General features: G+C 48.2%; 1 protein-coding gene across 4 annotated transcripts in view; it reads left to right on the plus strand.

The window, feature by feature from the left end:
• ITPKB (inositol-trisphosphate 3-kinase B) overlaps positions 1-20572 on the plus strand; it is an 89813-nt gene that overhangs the window by 20179 nt on the left and 49062 nt on the right. Inside the window, exon 3 of one of the 4 annotated variants that reach the window (XM_073216740.1) lies at positions 8447-8512. The exons of the other annotated variants lie outside the window; for them this stretch is intronic. Coding sequence (XP_073072841.1) covers positions 8447-8497 — 51 coding nt within the window. The 3' untranslated portion in view covers positions 8498-8512. Of the gene's footprint in view, positions 1-8446; positions 8513-20572 lie in introns of those variants that run through there. 4 annotated transcript variants of the gene reach the window in all.

The raw sequence follows: 20572 nt of genomic DNA on the forward strand, positions 1-20572 counted from the left end.
AACAAATTGAGTGGTTTCTGAGATGGAATCTACTGGTGAAGATGCTGTGAAGATTGTGGAAATGACAACAAAGGATTTAGAGTATGACATAAAACTAGTTGATAAAGCAGTGGCAGGGTTTGGGAAGATTGACTCCAATTCTGAAAGAAGTTCTACTGTGGTTAAAATGTTTCTCTGCTGCTACAGAGAAGTTGTTTCTGACAGGAAGAGTCAATGGAGGCAGTAAACTCCCTTGTTGTCTTATGTTAAAAAATTGCCTCAGCCACCCCAGCCTTCAGCAACCACCACCCTGATCAGCCAAAAAGATTACAATTTGTTGAAATCTCAAAATATGGCTGGCATTTTTTAAGCCATAAAGTATTTTTAAATTAGAGTATCTACCTTTTTTTTGACATAATGCTATTGCACACTTAGTAGACTACAGTATAGCATAAACATAACTTTTATTTGCACTGGAAAATCAAAAAATTCATTTGACTCAGTTTATTGTGATGTTGCTTTATTGTGGTCAGGTTTGCTTCTAATTTAAGACTGCTAAGAGTAGTGGTGACTGAAGTAATTTTTCTCCTTAAAACCAGCACTGAATTGAAAGCTTTCACCCTTCCTTGGCTGCTTGGCAGGGTTACTTACCTTCTGCTTCTGCCTCCTGTCTCAGGATGGGGGCAGCGGGAAGTGGTCTTGAGTGTTAATGGAATTGCTACCATTTTAAGGACCTGCTGGAGGGTTTGGCCTCTGCTGGGAAGCAGGGTAAATGTCATCTGCTTAAGAATGAATTTATTTTTGTTTTTCTGCCTAATGATGTACATGGGCCTTTACAGTGTGTGACATAAACATCCTTAGTCTTCATTTCAGTGATTCATAAAAAATGAAAATGCACTGTTGTTTCTTCCTTGGCATAACGAAGTACAATATTTGCAACATCTCTTTTGGTGAATTTGTACAAACAGTTTATCACAGAGAAGGAACTGTTTTCTATGTGGGCTTAGACGAGTTTGGGAAAATGAGCAGAGGAGTTTTCCATGTGTCCCCCGAGCCTGGGTACTGGAGATAGTCTCATGAAGGTATATGATCACAGGTTTTCCCCACAGCCCCCGTGGTCCATTAGAATATTCCAGCACATTTTGGCAGTCTTATGATTGGGCCCCAAGACCAAAGATTAGCTGAATCACATGATGGTTGGGCTCATCATATTTTTCTGGTTGCAACTTCTTGAGAACCTACCTTTGATTCTGGTTCGAACTTGGTCAATAGAATTAAGGAAAAAAAACCTTTTTTTACACTCTTGGTTCAAATTAAAATTTGGTATTTGTGCTTGGTTTGAGGCTGAATAAATAATATGTATCATGGTTATTGGATAGTAGTTCATTTTGATTCAAGTCATTTCGTCCAATGCCATCACTGTTATAAAATTTATTTCCCACAAACTTACATTCTTCTGGGATGGTGTGTGTGTTGATCCCTTTTTTTAAATGTTCTGCTTAACTGAGAGTTACTGTACTTGCATTAGTACTTTGCAATGAACTAGAAGTAATAAAATACTCTAAACCAACAGAGGTTTTGCTAAATGTATATACTGACTTTGTCTTTTTTGGGGACCAGGCAGAGGGTTTTATCTACTATTTGCAACTAGCTAGCTTTCAGGAAAGGGTGAAGTCATAAAGTCCACAAACATTTATGTGTTAACTGCATCAAAGTCATGCTGTCCGGTAGGAATCTATATGTAGGCAAAGCTTAGTCCCCATCTTCTAGGAATTTTTAGTTCAGTAGAGGAGGTAAATTACCATACCTAGCATCTACTATATGTTTATTATATGGTAGGCATAGAATGGAAGTTGAGTTACATGCCTAAAATCACAGTCATAAGAGAGTCATGATGTGAATCCAGGTATCCTTAACTCTGAAATAGGGGGTTTGTCAACTTTGGGCACTACTGACGTATTGGGCCAAGTAATTTTTTGTTTTCAAGGACTGTTCTGTGCATGATAGGATGTTTAACTGCATCCCTGACTTAGTAGTTCCCTCTCCTGGTTGTGACAACCAATTATATGTTCAGACATTGCCATATTTCTCCAAAGGGCAGATCCCCTCCGATGGAGGACCACTGATCTAGAGTTTGTGCTGGTAACTACTACTCTGTACTGCCTCCTCAGTGTTGTAGTACAGTATCTGTGTGTTTTGAGGGACAGGTCCACCCAGGCCCTGCTGGAAGCAGATGACAGTTGCACTCTATCTGGGGTTGTCAGGAAAAGGCATCTCAGAGATGGTGCTGAACTGAATTTTGAAGGAATTCACTTAGGCAGAGAAGGGGGGAAGGATATTCAGAGTGGAAGGACCCACATACACAAAACCATGCAAGCTTGAGAACACAAGGCAGGTTTAGGGCAGGGCAGAGAGTTTGCTGTGGACCTGTCATATCCCTCTCTGCTGCTGTTTCTTTGTTTCCTCCTTCCAAGTGGCAAACTGGATTCATAGCGGCTAATCAATTCTTACTTTAAATCAAAGCTGTTGTGTTAGTCAAGATGGCCTAGGTTCTGTTGCAGAAACAAACAGCCCCACAACCAGCAGCTTCAAACAACAAAGGTTCATTTCCTGCTCCTAGAACATACTTGGTCCAGATCAGCTGTGGGGTCTGCCACATGTCCTCCCTCTAAGTCCCAGGCTGATGGTGCAGCCACCATCTGGAGCAGTGCCAATCACCTGGTAGAGTGAATGAGAAGATGGCAAAACACATACTGGCTCATAAAGCTTTAGCCCAGAGAAGTAGCACGGATCCGTTCTGCTCATATTTAATTGGTCAAGCAAGTCTCACGTCCTCAGCTAACTTTAAGGAGGTAGGGGAGTCAAGTCCTACCATGTGCCCAGGAGGAGAACTGGAAATACTTGGGGGACAGCTCTAATGTCTACCAGGATGTCAAGCTGGGGATGTGTAAGCATGGACAGCTAATCACTTCTTTGGGGACCTTCTAGGCTTAGCTTTAAAGATGGCTTGGTGCCAAACCCAGTGAGAAATTGCTGAGCAAAAAAGACAAAATTAAGCTATCAAGATGCCAAAATATTTGAATTTCCTGAATAAGTCAGGGAGATCCTTGTAGGTTAGGACTAGGTCACAGACCCTTATTTTTGGAGTTAGGAGGTTGGGGGAGGAGTGGGAGAAGGCAGTCAAGTAAATATGACCTGATTGAGGTAGACTGCAGAGGGGGAGTAGTTAGTCAGAACCCGACAACACCAGTAGTTAGGGGAACACACAGGATGCTGTCTCTGGCTGTTACTGTAGTGAACAGAACAGCTTTCAAGCCAAGCCAAGTGTCAAGTGTCAAGACTCTGTCCTGTGTGATCTGTGAATTTATGGAGCTGCCAGTGATGGAGACAGTGTTGCCCAGCAGTAGCCCCAAGAGCTTTCCCAGGCCTTCAGAGCCTCCCCATGTTCCTTGGAGCTGCAGAAGCATTTTCCACATCAGAAACTCCTGCAGATGCCCCTGATCCCAGGTCCTGGGAGGAGGAGATAGAGACACAGCCTGACTGCTGTGGGTCTAAAATGGGACAACACCGGAAACTGTGGGAGGACGCTGTCCTTGTCACCTCTCGACAGCAGGGCACAGAGGTCCTAGGAAAATGGAAATAAAAATAGCCATGACCAGCCACCTCCTCCCCAGTGAGGTATGTGTCCCACGTCTGGTCTCCACTCTGTTTCTGATCTGCTGTTCCTCACATGTGTGGGCACCAGGGCAGGTGGAATAGACAGAAGTGGGGACATGGCATTGACTCAGAGGGGCACAGAGCCCATCACTGTCTGGCCTTGGGGGAAGGAGCATTTCCAGCAGGGATGAACCCTATAGTCAGACACGCAGCCTGCCACCCCAGGGCCTTGCAGGAGTGCGGATGTGGGGGTGCACACAGATGGTGAGGTGGGTGTGCATGCGTGTGCCCCTGGGGAGGACTGCAGAAGAGGTTGAGCGTTACTGACCACCAAGCTGATAGCTGCTGAAGCTGGCTTGCATGTGTTCCTCCCTCCCCATGGGCTCACCAGGGCACCCCAGATGCACCAGCTCTTGCAGCTCTTCACACCCCACTGCACTTTCCTTTCCCAGCTCGGGGCAGCAAGACTGGCCTTGGCCTTCAGAAGCCGCGGCAGGCTCTACAGGACCAGATAGTGCAAGATGGGCAGGTGGCTGAGAGCTCACGGGTCCAAACAGGCAAGAAAGAGGAGGTCACAGGCTGCTGAGTGCAGGCCCGGGCCAGCACCTGCCTCCTCCAGTGCTGCCTCCACCATGGCCACTGGCACCTTCACTACCTTTGTTTTCTCAGCTGTGAAATGGTCATGTTGTATTCAGTGACAGGAAGTGTTTGCTCTGGGGATTTGTTTCAGTAACAGGCCTATAGCTTAGCTTTCTCACCTGCTTTCTAAATCTCCCACTTAGTGTGGGAAGGCTTTGTACACCTGCTTATAACCTTCACGTACCCCAGGATTGGAATTTTGCCCCAGAGACCCAGAGGGCAAGAGCCCCAGCCTGCTGGGGAACCTCACCATGCAGGAGGCCCTGGGCTCAGGAAGGGCTGCCTTTGTAGGGAGTCTGGCTCACCCTTGGGGTGGTAGGAAGGTGGTAAACCAGCTCTAACCTGTGCTCTGAGGAAGACACAGGTGCCATATATAAAACGACTATTATCTCACTCTGCTAAGTTCCACCCTGGTGGCTGACTGTACATGCCACAAAGAAGATAACCTGAGGCCTTCCTAGACCCCTGGGGCTCAGGCCAAGGGACACTTTCTCTGAGAAACCGAACATCCCTCCAGGGAAGCCTGCTGTGGGGCCGGCTTAGGAAGAGGGAGGGGAACCAGGGGTGTCTAGAGAAGTGACCAGCCTCCCACTGGTGACTCCCACTAGCTGACCAGGGGGACCCACATGGGCCCAGCCTGCAGGGAAACCCTCTCCTTCCCCTTCTTGCCCTTTGATGTGGGGCCTCAGGGTTGGGGTAGATACAGCAGGTGGCAGACACCCTACTGGCTGCAGATAAAACCTGAAGAGGCGGTGAGCAGTACTCCTGGGGGTTTCTTTTGGCACCTGCCCCATCTGACAAGTGAGAGGAGGTCCAGACGGCTAGTTTTCTATTTACACTCTGGGTACCCTGTGCACCCACCACCTGCAGACCCCCTCTAGGGCTAGGGCAGGCCCTCTTCCTGGTTAGGAAGCACTGCAGAGAATTATTTACTTTGGCAAAATCTCAAAAGGATATCAAGCAAAACCAAAGGAAATTTTGGAGTGGTGGGGAAGAGGTAGGGTACTAGGCAGAGAAATGCCATCAGCTTGGACAGGGCATTGGCCTAATGTTCTATGATAAAGTTTAATTTTTCATCATACGTATGTTGGGCACACTTAGTTACTTGGAGAATCTTTAGTGCTCATTTTATTTTGTTTCATTCTCCTCTATCCCTAAGCACTGTTACCTCAGGGATAGCTTCAGGGGTCTGTGAGCTGTACACTCACAGGCCCTCCAAGGACCTGGCCTGGGGGCTTAATGCTCTGCAGTCACTGTCTTGAAATTCTTAGTAATTCTCTCTTTGAGTTTCTGCTTTGTAAATGAAGTCCAGTGGGCAACAGAGCATGATCCCCCTGGGCTCGGGCCCCACCTGCCTTCTCTGGCCATGCCCCAGCCACTGCTGATGCCCCATCGGGGGCCTGGGTGAGGGATCAGGTTGGGCCAGGGTCGAGGCCCCAAGGCGGCAGCTCAGGGATGCATAGCCTCTGGCTGAGCCCCGCCAGCTCCCAGGCACACCTCCGCACAGGGCTTGCAGTCTCTTGGCTGCCCCCATCCCCAGGCGGGCTGTGGGAAGAGTGCCCCGGTGACTGGCAGCCAGCAGGAGGAGAGCCGGAGCTGCTTGAGTGGCCAGAGGCGTGCGGGGAGGCCCAAGGGTTCCATGAGGGTCTGCACTCACTCAGACACATTAAATAGCAAAGATGCAACACTGCTTCAGGTTGAGAGAAAGATGCAGAAGAAAGGAAAGAGATTTCTATTTCACTGCCTTTCAGGCCCTGCCCATCTCCCCACTGCTTTTGGAACAACAGATACTGCATTTTCACTTTGCACTGAGCCCCGCAAATTAGTCAGCAGGCCCTGCTCACCTCATTCTTACCTGAATTTTTGTTTAGTTTTCCTTTCTGTTTCCATTAAGAAAAAAAGACAAGTAATCAAAAGAGATCACTAGGAACATAGACTCCAGGTCTTTTCTCCCTTCTGTTCTTCTGGCAGTCATGGTCGCCAGCCATTCCAGCCCAAACCTTTCTTCCAGTGATACCTGTTGGCACAGCACCTTCTCTGCAAGGCAGCACACAGGAAGAGGCAGGGAAGGGAAAGCTGTCTGTCTGTCTGTCTGTCTGTTGCTGGTGTTTGTATCTTTCAGCTGGTCAGCATGAAGCTCTCTTGGTTAGTGAGGTGTTTCTGCACAGGCACTTGCCATGTACCTGCCCTGAACTAGTGCTGGCCCTGGGCAGGGCACCATAAGGAGAGCAGACAGAACCCTAAAGACAGGTTCTAGGAAACGAGGCCCACTCTCATGGGCTAGCTTTATTAAGGGACTGTGTGAGCAGGTAGATAGGGCCACATGGAGCAAATTGGGCAGACCTAGTCCTTGGCCCGAGGGGGCGATAATGTAAGACCTGGCCAACTGGAGAAAGGCTGTGAGCCCACGTGGCCACAGGTAAGGCAATTCTCTAGACGGTGAACAGGTGACAGCCAGTGTCCAGCCTACTGCAGCTTTCTGTGCTTGTTGACAGATGTGGAGTTTCATATTGAGACAGGGAAGGCCCAGGGAAATATCATCTCTTTTGCTTCATCTAGGATGTTCTCATGGGGGAATGCTGGACTCCAGGAGCCCATGCCCTCACTTGGGATCCTCCCACAGCTGGTGCAGAGTTTCCAAACCTCAGTACCACAGTGACATCCACCCCACTCTTGCATTTTAAGTGTCAGCCACTCCTCACCTGTTACTATAAACTGCACATCAGACCTTCGTTGACTCCCTGGAGACCTTGTGTGACCACACAAGGGCCATCCTCCTACCCCTGGGCCAGACACACCCAGACATCTGGGCAGCCAGACGACAAGGGGCAGAGAGGCCATTTCCAGTTCCAGTGTGCAGGCAGTGGCCTTTATCCCATCTGGGGCCTGGCATAGAGCAAAGGCATGGAGGCCTACGTACACTGAAAAGTCCCTCATTGTTTATCTGAACTTCAGACTTACCTGGGTGGCCTGTCCTTTTTCTGGCAGCCCTACTCCAGAGGGCAGTTTCGTCATGGCTTGTGTGAAATGTATGGCTCCAGAAATGAGAGAGCTGGTGGCCAGGGGGCCTCTGGAGGGTCCCTCCGCAGGGGCCTGATGTGTGGGGCTCTGCTGGTCATCCTTAGGCCTGGAAAGCTCTTCTGTACACCAGGGAGGCCAATACCAATGCCTTTTCTTCCTCCCCCTCCCCAAGGCTCTCTCCCAGGATGGGCTACAGGAGGAGTCCTGGTAGAATCCCTAAAGCCAAGGGGCCTGAGGGGCCTGCCAGACCTCCATCCAGAGGCTGCTTAAGATGCTGTATCAGCCGTTAGATGCACTCGGTTGCAAATAACAGGACGCTGCAACTCCACTGGCATGGACGATAGACAAAATGTATGATTTCATCTTAATTAGTAAGTTCCAGCACAGGCGACTCAAGTTTTGGGTAATTCACTAGCGCAGCCACGTCACTCGAGGGCCTGTGTCCGTGCATCAGCCTGCCTGTGCCCATAGCATGGTGACTTCTCTTCTCAGGGCTGCAGAATGGCTGCTGCAGGTCCAGGTGTTCTGTGTTCACAGCATGTTGTGGAGGACAAAGGGGATGGCTTTACCTTATGTCTAAGATGTCTTTCTCAGAAGACCCCCAGCAGACATCCCCTATGTCTCACTGACTAGACTGTGTCCCATGCTGGTGCCCAAGTCAGCCTCTGGCACGGGGGTTACTTCAAACACTGAGTATTGACTCCTGGAATAGCTCCCTGAGCATGCATTTTGCTGAGCTCCTTCAGGGGAGTCCCCTACTCTGTTCCTGCTTCATCCCTCAAAGTGTTTGAGGCATGTTGATTCTTTTCTTTGTTACTTTTGATTTTTAACATGGACTCAGATGTTACAGATAAAGAATCTAATGGTAACCCTGACCAAAGGAATGATTTCATTCATTCCAAGTACATTTTGGCTTCTGATATGCTACCTAATTTTGTTTTACACAATTGTAGTCTAACTGTACTTCTTTTATCTTTTAATTTCATTGTGTTAATGTCACCTCACATTTTCATTTTCATGAATTGACAGAAGTCATCTGCTTGTTATTTTAAGTGAATATATAATAATAGTACCTAACTTTCTTGAGTACTTACTATGTACCAGGCACAGTGGACTATTTTACTCAATCCTCTTCGTAACCTATTTTCAGATGAGGTGCAGAGTTTCCAGAAATGTCTTGCAGTCTGATTCCCGAGTCTGAGCTTTGGGCCACTATACCACGTACGTCATCACACATATGCTCTAGATGTGCTTGTTGCTTTTATGCAACAATGAGCATTTTCATAAAAATTACTGTTTCTCTTCTCCCTTTAGTTGCTTCCTTGGGAAATGTCCCCCTCAGTGATACTGTCGGCCAGAGCCCAAGAAGAGTGCATAGCTGTGTCACCTTTCCACCTTCCTCGGGAAAGACGGACCCATTACAGGGCCAAAGCAAAGTTGTAGCACTCCAACTTCTCTCTCACCATCAGGTTTTCTTTGTAGTTTTGTATATCTAATTGTCCCTGAAATTTTTAACTTGAAATCCAGTTTACAAGTGGGGCTCTACATGTTTCCTTGTGATAATGGTTTTTAGTGACTCCTGTGTAAACTGCCTGCTTATCCCTGTTGAGCTGCCATGGAACTGAGTTGCAGTAATGATGGCTCTTGAGAGCATTTTTGTATAATAAGCTATCAATATATACCTGTAAATATTTTTCTATTCTGTGGTTTGCTCTTAAAATCACTATTTTGCCGGAATGTTTTCATTCCAACTTATTCTAATAGGTCTTTTTTTTTCCCCTTGTGAAACTGTTCTTAATTGTTCTGGCCTGGAAATAGAGACCATCTGTTACTTGAGGGCCATGGTTTTTACTAAATTTTTGTATGTAACCAACCTTTGTGATGGGTCCTTTGAGGATTGAATTGAGCCTCACCCTATGAAGACTGTATGTTTTGAAAACCCGTTTTTTGAGCCCCCAGGAAGCAACTCAGCTGCGAGCAGGTGCCTGGGTGTTAGCTAGCTGGCCACTGGCCACAACCAGCCACCCCCAGTCCGCTGGCCATCTGTACACCTTGGTAACAGCATGGTGACTAACACACCCAGGCCCAGAAAGCCAGACAGAGTGGCGGCTGGAGACTTCACGGAATCCTTGTAATTGGAAAGGGAAAAGGCCTGTAAGCTCATGAGGTGTCCTTCTCCTCCTCCTCCTCCTCCTCCAGGCCCCAACCAGCTTTAGAAGGTGACATATAATTTACTCTGTCGCCTGGAGGGCTCATTTGAGTTTTCAGGGCCTTACCTGTGAAATACAAGAGCTGGACCAGATCAATGGTTTTTAACTCCTTTTAGGCCATTTTGGGAAGAGTGGTGAAAGTGGTGCCCCCCGTGCCTGGAGAAATGCCTGTTTCACAAACCACTTGGCATGTCATGTTCTTCCAGGACATTTGTGGCTAGAAGCCCATCTCAACTCCAGTCCACAGTCTCCAGGTTTACAGAACCCAAAGACTTGTTGATCTCTGAGGTCCCTTTAACTCTGAAAACCCAGGTTCTAACAAGTTTCCAGTCAAGGAACCTAGGGATAGAAATGGGAGGGAACAACTGTCCAGCCCAAAGCATTTCACTATCAGGTAGTTTTGCTTGTTTTTTATCATTTGTTATTTTTCAGGGTTGAGTTCAACTTTGGGATACCATACTCTTTCTCTTCATCTTATTCTTTTTAAATGTTGTACTGTCTCTGATGGAAACTATTAAAATCTTTCAGGGTTGGTGGGGTAGAAATGGGTTCTGAATGCTTTCTGACCTGTACACCACAGGAAGGGGGAGGGGGCACATTTGCCCTCATGTTCCTGGCAACTCCCAGTAGCTCTTGACCTTAACCTGCTGACCCTTAGCTTCTAGCAGCTTGGAACAAGAGAGAATAGGCTGGTGGGACTGATGTTTTCGTGAGCAAATGGGTACCTGGGAGTTGGCAGAAGGAGAACACCTTTTCTTGTTGATCAAAGTGCTTTCCCAGCACCTCTGAGCTTGCTTGTATAAGAGGCTTTGCTCCAGTTCCCAAGGACTATTCAAATTTTTCAAATGATCTGCCTGAGAGGGAGCTGTAAGAAATGACTAGGCATCAAAGATCTGTTTTCAAAAACCCCAGTGTCTTCGGATGTTACCTGGATGCCCACAGCCTTGGGCTGTCAAGGCCTGCCTAGCTTCCTGGAATAGGTTGAAGCAGTCACAGATACGAGTTCTTTCTGGTCTGAAGTTGAAGGGATCTATGTGTATATGTGCACACAGTCCTTTTCCAAATATCTGGATTTGACCCAGGAAGTTGACAGGACTTGGGCAGGAAGGAGAGAGATTAGAATATATATATTTAATGTTTTATGTTTCTGGAATCTTTTCCCTCTCACCAGCAAAATGTGAGTGATAAAGGGATTAGTTCCTAAATATTCTACGAAATTTTAGGATGATCCTGCTGAGTGGGAGAGTGACCTGTGTGGAGAACCTATAAATCTGGTTTTACCTTGGTGTTGTCCTTGTTTCTTTGAACATTTAGCACTTCTGACGAAGCAAGAGCAATGCTGTCATTCTTCTTAAAAGCACGCAATTTTGCCAGGGTTTCTCTCTTCCAATTCTTGTTTCATGAGGAGATTGTTTCATATTGCAAAAGAAGCCCACAGCTATAAAAATGTTTATTCCAGCTCAAGATTTGAAATGCAGTCTAAGCTGTGTGCAATCACAGGTTTTCCCACAACAGCTGTGGAGATGAAAGACTCAATTCTGGACTGGGCACTGCATTGTTCAACCTCCACCACTTACTATTTAAGTAGCCTGCCATCTCTGGAAAGAGCTTGGCTATGAAGTTGCCAGATTGATGGACTGCTTTGTTTCAAGCCACTCTAAACTCTCTTTGCCTGTGTCATATTTATCTCCAGTACTTTTGTCACAGTCTTTCTGTTTGTTTCTCCAGGGTGAGAAAATGGTGCCTTCCCCAGAAAATTTCCCAGAAAGACAAGATTCATTGTTGTCTGCTCAGTTAAATTTTTCCTAATGACCTAAGAGTTGGTAACTTGTAATTGATACTTTATGGCATGCTGATTTTTCTCATGTGCTTGTACTGTTCATGTTTATTTTCCTTATACTCCGTGAGCAACCCTCGTTTTTCCTAGAGCAGAGTGTGTTGAAGTAAAGTCCGAGTCATCGCAAGTTCTCCGGGTCTGAACACATAGCGCGAAAAGCCTGATCCTCTTGCCGTTGGAGGTTGAGAAATACGAGCGTTAAGTATCAGGCAGGGCTGGATGCAGACCTGGTGCCCTGTCCACACTGTGGGTGGAGTTGGGCCAGTGCTGTCTGCAGCCGCGAAGGTGTTAGTTTCTGCTGCAGCCGTTACCCAAAGTTAACAACAGTGGGGCCGAGTTGTTCGTTGCTTCTTGGGGTGAGCTATGTGGGAAGGCGTGGGAGTTGATAATTGCTAATTCAGTCTTGGGCCGAATCCAGTGTGGCTTTGCAGTAGGAGGAAAGGGTCTGTCAACTACCGAGCAGCAGTGACAATAAACAGGCGCTGCCGAGAGCCGCTCGGCCGGCCTAGACGCGGTTGGGTGGACTGCGGACCCTGAGGCATCTGCGCATGCGGAGCTGCTGGACGCGTCCTGCACACCCACGCCAGCCCGCGGGCCGGGACTGAGGAGCAGCGCCCGCCCTGCCTGGCACCGGGCAGTGGCCCGGCGCTCCCGCCGCGAGGGCGCAGAGCTATTTCCAGGCGACACCGCCGGTGCCGCCGCCGCCGGCACCCGGGAGCCGCCCGTCACGTGACCGACGCCGAGCATGCTGGGAGGCGGCTCCCCTGCTGGCGGCCGGTTGGCGGAGACCGGCCTTCGAGAGCAGCGGCCGTTGGCGTCCCAGGCCTCGGCCGGGGAGACGCAGGCGGCGCTGGCCGGTCCCGGTGGAGAGCGGTGTGAGGGGCGCGGTCCTTTCCTGCCCCTTCCCTGCTGCCCACGTTGATGGCGTCCACCTTCCCCGAAATCACTGCCTCACTCTGATCTCAGGGTTCCAGCCACTGGATAGTTAACTGGTGTGAAAATAAACCTCCTGCAGCTGCAGCAGCTCGGACTTCTTAGTGGGGTCAGTCAGATTATCTGTTGCAGGAAAGATGTTTAATCAAGAGGAATAAAGTTATTCAGACGCCTGTCTCCAACAGCGGGAGCTGGGGCAAGGTGCAGTGCAGACAGGCACAAAACACGGCCTGCGAGGCCAAGTACAGATCAGATCTGCCGGCTCGGACCTGCTCTCTTGAAATTCTTTCCTCTCAGCACGCTGGCCAAGGTCTCCAGTTCCCATCCACTCTAGTCTAAGGGTTCTAGACTGAGCAGGTGGGGAAGGCACCCCGTTAATGGTCTTCACTACCACCTGCCCACTAAAGACACGGGGCGGCGGGTGGGGAAGTTGTGTGTCGGGTTTCTTAGAACCAAACGAGTCAATTAAATCTGTGCTCTTACTGTGCCCAATGTAGTCAACTCAGCACCTCTCTAGGCACAGGGCCAGTTTCCTGCCCTTTTAACAGAGAGGTACAATGAGACCCTAAAAGCATAGGCAGCCCAGCAGAGGGGTACCTCACCTTGATGAAGTAGGGGGAGCCAGCAAGTTGATCATTCTGTTGAGGAAATAGTTGCCCTGCTCAATAAAAACCTGATGCAGTCTTTCTCACCTCTTTCTGCTCCCTGGTATTTTCTCTGGTCCAAGGCAAGCATTTCCTGCCTTTTCTGAACCTCTGTTAGTTTGTGCCTGTGTTAGAAGAGGAAGATTTCTGATAAGGGAGTAATCAGTGAGAGGGAAATGGCTATGTGGTACTGATTGTTTTGCAGAATTACAGAGTGTTTATGGTGCTTGAGCTGTAAGGTCACTTAGGATTCAGTTGGTCATGACATTGAGCCCTTGTATCACAATCGGGTGAGAGAGTGAGGGCCCCTGAAGTTTGCTTTGGGGCCAGTCAGCAGCAGCCTCTAGGAAGACTCCCTGCTCCTCCTACTCCCTGCCATGCTGACAGTTTTCTGATCAGGTCTCCGAGTACCTGTGGAGCTTAAGAGATGATGTCCTTGGAAAGAATGGGAAAAGTCAAATTCTGGAAGTAGGGTTGTTGTGGCAAGGTGTGAGCCCACAGGATCTTACAGTGATCCTGTTGGGATTGTACTTACTGTTCCGTAGAAATGGTGCTTCGGTGCTTCTTGAAACAGCAGTTGTTCTGGGTTTATTGAGCAGAGAGCCTTGCCTGAGGCTCACACAGACCCTGTGGTTAGCTTTTATCACAGTGCCAAGAGCATTTGAAGTCCTTGGAGGCGTGTTCACATGAAGAATTGATGTCATTGGGTGGCTGGGATGTCACGAGAGGTCTTGTCCCCATCTGTGTCCACAAAAACCATTTCTGACCACGTGTTGCTGGTTTCTCAGTGAAGGTGCTGGGTGCTGCCAGGTAGTGCCCTGGGTAGTCAGGTCCAGAGCCCAGGAGAAAGCTGCCAATGGTGGCAGACCAAGGGCCAGAAAGAGACACAGGCCTTTACAAGATAGGGAATTTTTCTGAGGTCCCAGCCTTTCTTTTTGTATTCTGTCCCTCTTTTGCTTGACTTCTGTTTGGGCTGCTCCCTTCTGCTTCTGTATAGATAGGTGGAGTTAATCAGGCAGAGAAGCCTATGGGAAGAGGCTGAGTTTCAGTTCTAGCCTGGCCAGTTACTTATTTCATTTTAGGCAAGATACCTATCTTATGTAAAAATATTTCCTGCATTGGGTGTGTGGACGGGGGGTGATGTAAGTAAAGTGCCTTGCATACTGTGGTAAATGGGACTAATTGTTTTTGTTTTTAAATTTGGCTGTGCTATGCACTGTGCTATGGAGAATATCCAAGCAAGGGCTGCTCTCAGAAAGCTGACAGTAAAGATGGCTAAGTATTGAGGACTTCCTATGTGCCAGGCGTTGCTCTAAGTGCTTTAAATAATTTGGTTTATTTAATCCTTGTAATGGCTCTGTGAGGTAAGTTCTATTATATATCTATTTTGCAGAGGAGGAAACTGAGACACAAAAAGGTTAAGTAATTTCTCAAGTGTCTGAGAAAATTCTAGTGTGTGAACACAGGCCACCTGGCTCCAGAAGCTGGGCTCGTAACTGCTGTGCTCAACACTACCCCACTCTCAGGTTGTCAGATCAGCGAATCAGTGTTGTCAGCAGCCTGCTTAGGGACCTGGCAGTGCTACGACCCTCAGAGGTCACACTCCAGTGTCCTTTCCTTGTACCTTTCTTTCACTGTCATGGTGCTGCTGACCAGGAGGCTGCTGTCTTCAGTTTTCCTACTGGACAAATGGTCCACTAAGTACTTTCCTTTTGGGACCTTTCCCTCCTTCTTGGCCTGATAGGCCCTTATTATCAGCATGTTAGAAAGCCAGGGCTGTTCCTTACGGGAGATGGTGGGTGTGAGAGGAGGCCAGAGGGCCATGGAGAGTTCAAGGAGCCAGAGGAAAACTTAAGGCATTGTTCCTTGCCCGTCAGCTCTTCTCTGAGGCCTCCCCAGCAGCTGGCAGAGTTTCCAGATGACTCTGGTTTGGTACTGGTTTCCCTTCCTTCCTGAGCTGCTCAGCTCAACCTTAATTTTAAGCAAGTAAGTGTGACAGGTTGGAGAGGCCAGTAGCTGGTGACATGACCAGATCAGCAGAGGTGACACCCAGGGCTCTTACTGGAGACCATCAGCAGGCCTGTGAGTACTCAGTCAGCAGACGGGACAAGAAGCCAGGCCCAGAGCTGAGCTCTGGCTCAGGAGCCCGGGGCAGGAGAGGGCTGCCTCCTCTAGGATACAGCTCTCCTCCAGGATGCAGCTCTTCAGAACCTCCTGCAGCAGATGCCTTTCCTCCTCCTCCACTGATGTCAGTCAGTGTGTGGCTCCCTAGTTTTGGGACTGGCCACCCACAGGAAGAGTCTCCCTTTTCCATTCTTCTCCAGCTGCTGGTGGATTAGTTGTAACCCACTCAGACATGTGTGAGTAATACCTGTCCTGGGGGCCTCTGTCTTTTACAGGCGTGGTTTAGTTGGGCCCTGCTCTGAGTCCAGGGAGAGGCAAGATGAAAAGGCACACACTTCCCAGCCTTGTGGTTCCAAAAGGTGTCCTTCCTTTAAATGGCTCAGGGCATCCACACCCCCACTTAAGGGAGGCTGCAGAGCACCTGTGCATTCATTCAGCTTTGCTCGCCTGCCCCACTGCCTAAAGCAGCTGCTGCACAGACTCTGTAAGTCGGTGACCTTTCTCATCTTTCACGTCAACAGAGATTTTCCAGACATTCATCCTGTGCCAGGTACCATGCTGGGTGCTGTGGAAACAAAGAGAAACCCAGCAGAGCTGCTGCCCTGGCCAGTGTGGGTGAGCCCCTTGGCTCCGTGACAGCTACATCCATGACATTTAGGGGACAGAAAACATTTGAACTGGCTGGGCAGACAAGCCCAAAGCTGCCTTTCAGCCTGCAGTGCTGTCCGCCCCCAGCACACGGTCACATTCCATCTGTCTGGGGAGCACAGCACGTGAGGCCCTGCCTCCTGTCTGGTGGCCGTGACCAGGCCTGCCTCGAGAGGGTGTTAGTTCCCTTCTGGGACCCCTTAACATCCATGCTGTTCTGGCCATGCTGAAGGTCTCAGTGAAACCTCCCCTGGAATGATTGCTGAGTTGATGCTTCTACTTTCATGGCCACCATGATGTGATAACATGGAGCCGAGGCCTGGTTACACAGCCCAGTTCTGCCTTCCCTCTAGGACTAGGTTTTGGTGGGCACTCTCCCCCTTGGGTGCTCAGCTTGGGAGCCCGTTGCCTCGGACCTGCACCTGCCTCTGTGAGGTCACCCAGGAGATACCTCCCAGCCCTCTCTGAGTGCCCTGGCATGGGGCATGGCTGATGCCCACAGTGCCAGGCAAGGCTGGAGAGCCATGGTGCTCAGGGGCAGCTGTTGCCCAGGGAGTTGCGGGTTCTGTGCAGAGGAACCTGGTGAGGTGTCCATTTTTAACTAATGCCACCTGGAGTTGGTTGCCAGTGTCTTCCCTGTAATCACTTCCCCACGCCAGCTTGTGCATCACAGTGAGAAAGAGGGACTGGGTGCTCCTCAGGCTGCAGGGCACTACGTGAAGCCTGGTTCTCTTGTAAGGGGTGTTATTTCCCCTGCTCCCTTGGGATGGATGGGCAGCTGGCATTTGCCGAGTTGGAGACTCTGGCGCAGGTATCACCCGCTGGCTTCCAGGCTTCCAGATGGGGGGTGATGAGAAGAGGAAATTGTTCACACCAGGGCTCTGTCTGCTTTGTAATGCTCACTCCTCTAAAAGGAGGAAATTCTGTTTCTTATGTTTTCTGCGCTGTATATTTATGATATTTTTAGATTTGCTTATTGGTGGAGAAAGGGGAAAGAAACTTAACATTTTTTGAATATTTGCCAAACACTGTACTGTGGTACTGTGCCCTTAAATGCCTCATGCCTTAATCATGCCTCACAAGGATTATTTCCATAATCTTTCAGACAAGGAAGCAGATGCAGAAAGGTTAACCAGGTGGTGTGTGACAGGCACGTTGCCTGAATCAGTGGATTTCTTCCAGGACTTACTGACTTTTAGTCGATGTTTGCCCCTGTTTATTAGTTCCACAAACTATATTACCAGTACTCTCAGATACTAACACCTCCAAATTAAAGCGAACCCATTTGTTTAGTGGCTGCTGGTATGATTTGTTCCCAAGATGAATGAACTTCAGGGTTGTGTTCTCTTTTTAATTAGGGATATTGTACCTGTCCTTCTTATAGAAACTGGCATCATTGAGTGTGACCCATGCCAAGGATATTTTCCTGGGGGTGGGGATGGGCTGTGTTGAGCCCCCCAGGCCCCTGGTGGTAGGGGGGAATTGGGGACCCAGGCCAAAGGGGGAGGCTTGGGCCAACATGCCTCCACACTGTCTCAGCTCTGAGATTCCGTGACCTTAGTAAGTGTGATGAAACCTTTCACACAAGTGTGAATAGAAACCATTCAGAGCCCTCCCGGATGTTAAGGTATTGTGGTCGTGTTTTTTCTCATTGCCAATGCCAGCAGTGACTGCTCTGGAGAAAGTCGTTTTAGTGGTCACTGTGTCTCCAAAGGGACTCTGAAAACAGCAGCAGCTAATGCCCCAACTAGAAAGTGGTGTCCTCAGGGAAGAACAGAGGAAGTACAGGGCCAGGCCTGCCACGTCTTCATCTTGTCAGAGGTGGGAGCCTTCAGGGTACAACGTATGGTTACTACTTACCTGCTGGGTCATCATTAACAGCTGGTGGCTACTCATGAGCACTTTGTGTGTGTCACTTAATTCCCATTTAACCACATCGCAAAATGATGAGCTAGATATACTGTTATCCTCATTTCCCAGAAATGGAAACTGAGGCTCAGAAGATGAAATGATTAGAGAGAGGATGCAAGAACGATGCAAGGGCAGCAGCGCTGGGCTGGTGAGTGGGAGATGGCCTGGATTGCTGGTCAAGAGCTGGACACCCCCACCCCCGCCTCCACCATTCCTAACTGCTGATACACCAGCGCCAGCCTCTCTCCACATGATGGATATTTCAAAACAAAATAAGGACTTTCAGGACCTCTTAGTTATTTTGGCATATAGCATTTCAATCAAGATAATCTTGACTCCTCTGATTGATTGTATTCATTATTCCTCCCAGCTTTTTGAGAGGATAGGAAGAATGAAGAGACACAAATATTGCCCTGGCAACTTTTAAACTCTGGACCTTAACCAGGCCAGTTAACAGAGTGATTTTCAACCAGAAGTGATTTTGGCTCTCAGGGGACATTTGGTAATATCTGGAGACATGTTTGTCTGTCTTACTGTAAGCAGGGGTGCTGCTGGCATTTTGTGGGTAGAGGTCAGAGATGCTGCCAAATCCTGCAGTGCATAGGAGAGCAAAGAATTACTCCATCCAAAATGTCACTTGGCAGAGGTTGAGAAACCCTGATGGCTGAGCCTGATTCCTTCTACTGCAGAATGAGTATAATGACACCTGGCTTTCCAACTTGTGAGGCTCAAATGAGATAAGAGGTGTGAAAGCACTTGATAAAACTTCAGAGTGCCATATGCGTGTTCAGTTCTCAGTTACTATTGAGGGAACTCCATACCAGTTAGAACTGTAGCTCTTCACAATTAAAGAGGACATTGATCTAAAGGTTAACTAGGATTAGACTCAGGAAGGAACCCTTTGGGGGCCAAATAGAAGCATTCCTCAAAGTCCCTGCAAGTCCAGGATCAATAGCCTCTAGGGTGTAGTTCAGACAGCTTCAAAACTATACAACTGCACTCTGATACAGACTTTATTTCTCTGTCTTTTCATGCAACTTGATGAGATCTAAATATATGCTTTGCAGCATCTTCTTGGTTTTATAGCCTGCATCTAAAGAAGAAATGAGGTTGGTCTGTTGAGAGTTTCCCTTACTGAACTCATTTAGACTGTTAGTGGTTTCTGCTCTTCCCTGTAAATATTCACAAATCACTTATTCTAGAATCCAGCCCTATGTTTGCCAGTTGCAAGCCTCCAGAATCCTCTTTGGCAAAATAGGCAAAATATTTACCCAACCTTAGTCCTCTGACCCTTTTCGTATTCTCTGCACTATCTTAAAAGTTATTAGCAATGGCTCTGTGAACACACAGTTGAGTTCTTTCAGGGCTATCCTTGAAGACAAGGATAGGAAGCAGGATATGCTGTGAGAGTCTGCTGGGGCCATGGGATATTTCGAATTCTCTTAAGAGCACCAGTGTGGGTCTTTATTGGGGAAATTTGAGTTATCCAGGAAAGGGGATTAGCTCCATATCAACCCCCTAGTGTATACCTTCTGTCTGACCTATGAAGTCAGCACAAGATGTTAACTAAGGTAGGACTGGCTCCTAAGAACCACAGCAATTTTAAAACTACAGATCATGACCCTCAAATGGGGGTCCAACATAGATGGCTGCAGCCAATATGTTTTAAAGAAATAGAATTATCAAAGTGTATTGCACAAAGCAGTGGTAAGTGCTGTTTTGTGAAACTTCTGTTTTCAGTTTCTGTGTGTATGTGAGGAATATGCTGGTACATGCTGTAAATTCAATTGCTTACGGTGGGTTGTGATTAAAAAGGTTAGGCAAGCAGCAGGCAGTGGTCTGTAGAATCACATAGGTTGTGGTTCTAAAGTCTAGAAATTAAATTCTGAAGCCATGATTCTTAGTCGAGGCTCTGGGTGCAAAGAGCTTCTCGGCATTGCTTGACAGCATTGCGTTTAGACCTGTCAGGAAAAGGCAGGAGAGGAGGCAAGAGATGGTGGAGAGGCCTGGCCACTTCCAGAAGCCTGAGGCTGCCTCTGCTCAGTGTCTCATATACCTGCTCTGGGGCTCCTGGCCCTCACTGTTCACAGCAGGAAGTCCACTTCAGCGTCTGAGAAAGCAGGGCTCTGTGCTCTGCTCACAGAAGTTGACCAGAAGGGTCTGTTGTAATGGTGCTGCCTTGAATAGCTCTTACATCTCCCAACAAAAGAACACCAAACTGGGATCAGAATGCCTGCACTGTTCCCTGACCAGCTACGATCACAGTCAGGCATCGGGCAGCTTGTCAGGGACTTCAGCTGAGGCAAGAGTCCCCAGGTCCAGGAGAAGACCAAGCCATGGATTTAGGAGCTAGGAATTGAGATTTTATGTCACCTGGTTGTAGGTGCTCATTGGGAAAATAGGAAAAGGAGAAATGAGAGGCAGCCTCACACTGGCAAAAATGCACACCATGGTGTGGCCACACAGGGACTTTTTTTCCTTCTTTCTTCATTTTAAAGAAGTTCGCTTGTTCCTCAAATCTGAATATTTACATGTATATTTTGGGCATTACCAATTTCACTTGAAGGATAAATCTCTGGAACAACATGAACCCTCCAGCTCTGTCTTACTTCATATGCCAGGCAGTGGTTTGATGTGACTTTCCCTGACAGTGGCTGGCTCAGAAATAGCTAGCCCAGAAATACTACCCAGACCCCCAGGCTCTCTGGAGGACTAGGCTTTGGAGACCAAGTTCAGCCTCATCTGTTCCATGGCAACATGGAGTGGGGGTTGGTCAGCACTGGTTTATGTTAAGGACTCCAGGGCTGCAGAACCAGAGTGGCAGTGCTTTCTTTAGAAGCTTACCCCTTTAACGATGATTTCTGCTTTTCTATTTATTTAAAGAGGTTTTTGGACTTGTGTTTGTGATATCTCTTCCCATCACTTCATGTGACTTGGGACATAGCAGCTGGGATGATGTTCTTTTTACC

Source organism: Manis javanica, chromosome 11, assembly GCF_040802235.1.
Source record: "Manis javanica isolate MJ-LG chromosome 11, MJ_LKY, whole genome shotgun sequence".
In the NCBI taxonomy this organism is placed as follows: Eukaryota; Metazoa; Chordata; class Mammalia; order Pholidota; family Manidae; genus Manis; species Manis javanica.